The sequence below is a fragment of the Trachurus japonicus genome, chromosome 17, assembly GCF_045865225.1.
Source record: "Trachurus japonicus isolate A0001 chromosome 17, Traja_1.0".
Taxonomy (NCBI): domain Eukaryota; kingdom Metazoa; phylum Chordata; class Actinopteri; order Carangiformes; family Carangidae; genus Trachurus; species Trachurus japonicus.
Window position 1 is genome coordinate 28,560,670 of NC_140923.1, and position 7,528 is coordinate 28,568,197.

Sequence of the window (7,528 nt, forward strand, 5' to 3'; positions counted from 1 at the left end):
GGACTTGCACCCACATACCTCCAAGAACTCATCACCTTACAGTCCACCACCCGCACCCTCAGATCCACCAATACTCTGCTCCTCCAAGTCCCTAGCACCAGGCTCTCCACCATGGGAGACCGAGCCTTTTGCTCGGCTGCACCACGCCTCTGGAACAGCCTCCCAACCCAGCTGAGGGCTGCTCAGAGCTTAGACTCTTTTAAAACAGGCCTGAAAACCTTTTTATTTAGAAAGGCCTTTAAATGTTAACCACATAGTGATTTTAACCCTGCTTTGTTGTTTTTATTGAGCATGTTTTTATTTCCTTCACCCTGTTTTTAACATTTTTAACTCTTCCTTCTACCCTGTTTTTAACTCTACTTTCCCTACCTTGTTTTAACAATTGTAGCACTTTGAGATCGTGCCGATGAAAAGTGCATTACAAATTAAATTTATTATTATTATTATTATTAAGGCCATTTGCCACGCCATTTTTAGCAGTCATGTTTATGAAGTCAACAGATTAAAATTTTAGGAGGAGTTAATTGAGGTATGAGGTCCCAATTTCACAAAAGTGACACCAAAAGGGCACATATGGCTGCCAGAGCTTTTCTGTGCATCTACCGATTCTCATACACCTACTACAAGCCCCTTATGGATGGATCTTAGAATAGTCCAGGGGCACTATTGAAGTTGAATTTTGCCTCGACCGTGTGTAAAATACCCCAAAGTTTCCACCAGACCTGATGTTTGTGCAAAGTTTCTTAGTTTACAAGCATGTTTAGGCTGTCAAAAAAATGTTCAAACTGTTATTTAACCTTAAAGGGATAGTTCAGCTTTTTTGAAGTGGGGTTGTATGAGGTACAAATGGCCACTATAATATCTGCGAAAGTCAGAAGTCTCTGTTCCCCTTTATATCAGACCAAGTACATGTCTCATTCTCTTAAATCTCTGAAATAACTTACCTCGCACATCTGGAGTGATCTGGAGCATTTTGACAGTTTTCTGCTGCATATCTGCCTTCTGTCATTGTGTTCATGATTGATTGTCATCCACTATCTTTGAGAGTGGCATCCCCTTACATGCATGTTTTCTGCAGTCAAATTAAGGAGGAAATGTCATCCCTCCCAAATTTCACATTTGATGAAACTCAAATACTTCCTTCACACGTCTGACATCTACTCACAGCGCCACCTAGTGAACAAAACATTGTTCTTGACTAATCATTTCATTCATGGCAATCTTTCGCCTGATAGAGACAGATGTCTGTGTATTGCGTTGCTCTGGCTCCCCCTTGTGGACACTGTTGACATTGCATATGAAAAGGCAACTTCAGAGCAATTGACTCCAAGTAATGTAAAGAAGCTCCTGTCCTGAACAAACTCCTTGAGTAACAACTCAGAGCTACCAGTTGAAGCTCATGTCCTGGAATTATGATTACTTTTTTTTAGTACATACTAGTATACTATGCAGTATTACATGGTTATTAAAAGTCCACTATCCATACCTTCATTCTTGTGTTTCTGTAGACTCTTGACTATGAAACCAAGAAGTCATACACTTTCAAGGTGCAGGCGTCCAACACTCAGCTGGACCCCCGTTTTCTCCACATGGGGCCCTTCCAGGACTCAGCGACAGTAAAAGTGAATGTTCTCGACATAGAGGAGCCTCCTGTCTTCACCAAGACCTCCTATTCCGTGGATGTGTATGAGGACACTCCCCCAGGAACCATCATTGGCTCAGTGACAGCTCATGACCTGGATGCTAGCAGTAGTGCTGTCAGGTAACTCATTTTTTTCATAAGCTTGTATTTGGAATTGCACAGGATATCGTGCATAGACACGGTTCAGGTAAACAAGAGACGTCAATTGTTTTGTTTTTTTTACATCCTGGGACATGCTAGGACACACTGTCAGTTATGTGTCCCTAAGTAACTGGGTAACGATCACTAAAGGGTGAAATTGCTACAAAACATAAACAGCTTCACAGCTGCCGAAAACTAGAATTTTGCACTTTTTAAACATTGTAACCCATTAATGTTAACGCTTTTCTCCGCATCCTTTGATGACTGGCCACTCAGCTCACCACTTGAACTTTTACTCTCTCATTTGGACTGGTCTTGTCTCTGCAGGTATTCACTGGAATGGCATACAGAGTCTGACAGCTGTTTTGATATTGACACTATTGAGGGAACCATTTCCACAAATGATTACATGGACAGAGAGACAGCTGTTCAGCACAATGTCACTGCAGTAGCAACCAAAGTCAGTAAGTATTTCACAACCAGTAAAGTCCATCCCATAAGCACATACAAGGTCAACTAGCTCAAAATGCTTTATACACAGTGCAACATTCACAGAACCACCACATAACATCCAACAGCTGAATTGAAGCACACCGATCCCGATCAAGACAGATTTATAATTCGCCTGGGTCCTCTCAAAGCTGTAGGACGAGTAGCGAACCGAAATTTGATACGGAAGATGAAGATGAAGAAGAAGAAGAAAAAACCCCACAGTATAACAATAGTGCCTCGGGGGGAAAGCCCCTGCAGATATTTCATACAGTAGCTGTAGGGGCCAGTGCTCGTGGCGATTGCCCGTGGCCCTAATAATAACGCACGAGAGGCCTGACACGAAGGGGAGGGACGAAGAACGCCCCTTTGCCGTGGTATAATGGTATGAAACGGTTACTAATATGGCAATATGAAAGAGGAATATACAATCAATTTCATGTAGTTTTTATTCAACCAGAAATACATATTATCTAATAAAATAGCCCCACTGTGAAAAAAATAGTCCCACCGTCTTTTCCTCTGCTTTTTATTTTCAGGTGAAAGTCACTGTTCAATCCACTCTACCATTGTTAACCCTCCCGGGAGCTGAAAGTTAACCTTAAACATGTGAATTCAACTAATTTAGTCTAACGTCGTGAAAACACCGACTGTCTTTTGCTACCGACTGCATGGATACAAGACAACAAACTTCCATTCATACCAGTCATATGTGCCTGACGCGGAGTGATAGCCTATGCTGTGATAAGGATTTAGAATAGTAGCTGTGGTATACGCTCATTACAGTATATCACAGTTAACAACCAATCAGATTGCCAGATTTCACCTTTCCGTTTTATATATACAGTATATAGTCATTTAAAGGCCTCCATAGATATCAGGCTGTGTCCATGAGTATATAACCTATTACTTCATGTTGACCCTTACAGACAACCCTCTGCTGTCCACCAGAGTGTCAGTGACAGTCAACATCCTGGATGTGAATGAGTTCCCTCCTGAGCTGGCTGTTCCCTCAGATACCTTTGTCTGTGAAAACTCTGGAATTGGACAGGTAATCTAAGGTTTAACTATTGATTGGATTTGGATATATTGAACTTGTTTCATGTCTGTTCCTGATATTAAGGGGTCCCTGATTTACTATTGTCTCTTTGGCTCCGCGATCAGGTGATCCAGATAGTGAGTGCTGTTGACAAGGACCTTCCTCCTGTTGGCCAGAGGTTTTTCTTCAAGACACCCAGAGAGCTCCGCAACAGGAACTTCACAGTTCGAGATTTTGGAAGTAAGTTAATGGAGTGGAAAGAAGATTTTTACAATTAACTGTAATTTTGACTATTTTATTGTGTTAATAATGTATGCATGATTTGCATTTTATTTCATATTAGCAAATATCAATTAAAAATTGGTTTGCTGATTGAGGATCATTGGGGAGCAATATCTATGACTTCTTCTCTGTCAACTGAAAAAAATATTATTCCAAAAAATCTGTTTCATCAATTTCACAGTTATTTCGAGTTCTACTTTCCCACTGTATTTCAAAATGACAATAATTAAACTGAAATGTGACATGTAATTCAACAAAAAAAATCTTTTTAAATATTAGCAAAAGCAACCATAAAAGTAATGTATAAGGTAATTGACAAAATTAGTAGCATTTCTGAAATTAAAAACTGAACAAAACATAAACTGAAAAACACAGCTCAATGACAGTGTAAATAGTATTTGACCTGTGCACAACCATAGTTACATTTTAGGAATCAAAAAGTATTTCTTTATATTTATATACTGTAAATATAAACATTCATAAATTACCCATCATTGCATTACCTATTTTACTGAAAAAGGTATTTCAGTTCATCTGTGCAACCTGTTGGGTGCACGGTCTTATATAGCACATACCTTATGTCACACACCCATAATGGCAGCGATAAGAGCGGGCTGGCATTGGTCTCCTTCCAATGCAAGAAAGTTGGCCTCTGTGTGGGGGCTCCCTGATGTCCTATTGCTATTTAGAATTTTCTCTTACTGTGTATCCTCACACAAACAAATACTCTGTCCTCTGTATATATTGTTCATCCTTTTTTTGTTCCAGTATGAATCATCATCATTACACAGGCTCTGAATGTAACCATAAGTGTGTCACATGACTAAGTCACAACTGGTTTAGTTAGTAATGTGTGCAAGTTACAAGGCAACCAGAGCAACAGTGTAACAGTGGTGTCATGCCTCCCTTTTGATTTTCAGACAACACTGCTGGCGTTGTGACTCGGCGGTCAGGTTTTCAGCGGCAGCTGCAAGATATCTTTTTTGTTCCCATCGTGGTTGAAGACAGTGGTTATCCTGCACAGAGCAGCACAGCCACCCTCACCATCCGAGTGTGTTCATGTGAGGTGGGAGGTCCACTGCTGACCTGCTCAGCAGAGGCCATCTTCCTGCCTGTGGGCCTCAGCACTGGAGCTTTGATGGCTATATTGCTGTGCGTAGTTCTGCTGACAGGTATGTTCCTACTACATAACTTCAACGATTTGGTTTATACAAATCCCAAAACACTGCTTGTGGTACTCAAACCAGCTTTGATATATATTTGAAAAATGTACAGTCTCATACTGAGAGATGGTGTGTCTATTAGGTCTGTTTCCTGTGGCAAATCTGTGTTTGTGATTGATGTCTGCCATGCATGTAGAACCTAATGCTGTGTAATATGAGGCCTTATGAATTAATTAATTAAAGGGATATTTCAACATTTTGGCAAATTCACCTATTGTCATAATCCTTATAGTCTTTTTTTTTTTAAGTATATTTTTTTTGGCTTTTTCATGCCTTTATTTGATAAGACAGTTGAGAGAGACAGGAAATGGGAGTGACATGCAGGTACCGAACGCAGATTCGAACCGGGGCCGCCTGCAGTGAGGACTATAGCCTCAACACATGGGGCGGGTGCTCTACCAACTGAGCTAAACATAATCCCACCAGAGCGTTTTGGAGTTGTCGGATTGTGTATTTGATGAGTTTGATTTGGGAAAGCCGGGAAATACTGCACACCATGCAGAGGTCACGTCTCTGCCCTGCTGATCTAAAAACAGCTTGCACCGACAATTAAAGTTAATGAACCTACTCCTAAGACTCTAGGGATTATGACAATAGGCGAATTTGCTAAATGTTGAAATATCCCTTTAAATAATTTAACATTTCATTATTAATTAATTATTCATTGAATCATAATCGAATTCATTAAAAAAATTGAAAAATGATTGATTAGTGAAGTTATTATACTGATTGTTAGACCTGTGTCTCTCCCTCACACACCACGGGTCTATGCTCCTTGCACTCAACAAGTCCTGAGTCTCCATAGCAGATAGCCTACAGCCTGCTTTGTCCAGTGCGCTAGTTTTGTTTGCATAGTCTGAGTCATTGTTAAGATGAACATCCAGGTACTTGCAGAGTCCACAAACTCAGTGTCCATTCACTGTATGTTCACTTATGTGAGGGGGATGTGTTGTACATTCATGTCGAAAAAGAGAGTCCATGGTCAAAACTATACACTACTTAAAATCATATTTTTGTACCATATCAAAGCACACATGTTTCATATGACTCCATTCTATTTGAATGAGTTACACACTGCTGTATTTAACCTAAAACACCTTTAGCAATTCTACTTGTCAGTGATTAGAGCAATGTAAGTGAAGTACACAGAGAAAGTGCAAATATACAATATACTCACCAAACACTACACAAGACCAATGCTGCAGAATATCAAAATATAATTTATGTCTCTTCATATACCCAAATCAGTCAACATGTAAAAAAAAAAAAAAAAAAGTTCAGTTCAGTTGAGTAGAGTAAACCTCTCCTTACCCTTTTTTATGTTTCTACTGAAATAAAATACATGATGGACCAGCAGGATTTGGGGGAGTTTTTTAAGCAATGAATAGTTGGTAAGCATACTTTCTTTTTGTTGGGAAGACTGAGTTTTGGGTGAAGTTTTGGTTCAATTTGGTTTGGTCACTGGCTGAACTTAATGCAAAGAAATATGTTCCATTTACATTGTCTTAGATATATGATTTATAGTTGTCCTTCACCTAACCCACCACTTCATTTTCCTTATGTCTTGCAGTTATGTCAGGATTATACATGAGCCAAAAGCACCAAAAGATGAAAGAGACTATGATGACATCAAAGGAGGATATTCGTGATAATGTCATTCACTATGATGATGAGGGTGGCGGGGAAGCTGACACTCATGCCTTTGACATGGGCACTCTGTGTAACAGACACTCGCGGCACGCCAGCACTCACAGCGTCACCTCCAAGAAAGAGAAGAATGGCTACGGAGACGGGGTTCTACGTCATCTCACTGGTCGCTGTGAGGATGTCAGGTCCCCTGACATCCATCGTGAAACAGCCAGCAGTGTTATTGTTGCTGTGAACAACAAGGCACAGCTCCCTTCCCGTGGAAGAGTGACTGAGGGTGATGCTGAAATGATCAGGGAGTTCATTGAACATCGACTGGAGGAGAGCCATCAGGGTTACGCCGCGCCGCCCTACGATTCTCTCGCAACTTATGCCTATGAAGGGGATGGTTCTGTGACTGGCTCGCTCAGCTCCATTGAGGAGCCATGGGTAATTGACAGTTCAGGAGATTTTACTTCCCTTGGGGATTGGGGGTATCCGTTCAAAACACTGGCTAGTATCCTGGACAGACCACCTTTTCTGTCTAAGAACAGCTGAGCGGAAGTTGAACAGGAGAGAGACATTGGGCAGCCAGTTTTTTTTTTTTTTTTTACTGTGCCAGGCACTGCTAGAATGATGTGAGGACCATATAGAAAGAACTGTATGTGAGTTAGTACTAAGGTGTGTGAAAAGGTAATTTTATAGCTCTTCAAAGTGCCTGAGACAATATATGTTTACAGGTAATTTAATTAATTCATGTTGTCCAATAATAAATATCTTCAACCAAAGTTTTGATTTCGATCCTGAAGTTTTATCAGATTTCTAAACAGCTATTTTTGTATATGGAGAGAGGTAATGGACCACTTACACAGTACATCTTACAGGAGTTTTTATGATATCCCATTCCATAAGAGATATGGAGTTGGTCCTGCCTTCACAAATATAACAGCTTCCACTCTTCATGGAAGGATTCTACAAGGTTGTGTCTGTGTTCATTTTTGCCCATTTTAAGAGACATCAGATTGTTGGCTGAGACCTGACCCCAAATCTCTCAAAGTTGGATGTGGTTGTGATGTATTGAACCAG

The 7,528-nt window shown here is 40.4% G+C and overlaps 1 protein-coding gene across 1 annotated transcript in view; it reads left to right on the forward strand.

The window, feature by feature from the left end:
• LOC146970866 (cadherin-12-like) overlaps positions 1–7,227 on the forward strand; it is a 41,663-nt gene extending 34,436 nt beyond the window's left edge. Inside the window, exons 7-12 of the mRNA XM_085804788.1 lie at positions 1,509–1,762; positions 2,111–2,247; positions 3,202–3,323; positions 3,437–3,551; positions 4,514–4,765; positions 6,387–7,227. Coding sequence (XP_085660914.1) covers positions 1,509–1,762; positions 2,111–2,247; positions 3,202–3,323; positions 3,437–3,551; positions 4,514–4,765; positions 6,387–7,000 — 1,494 coding nt within the window. The 3' untranslated portion in view covers positions 7,001–7,227. The remainder of the gene's footprint in view (positions 1–1,508; positions 1,763–2,110; positions 2,248–3,201; positions 3,324–3,436; positions 3,552–4,513; positions 4,766–6,386) is intronic.
• The last annotated feature ends 301 nt before the right edge of the window (positions 7,228–7,528 follow it).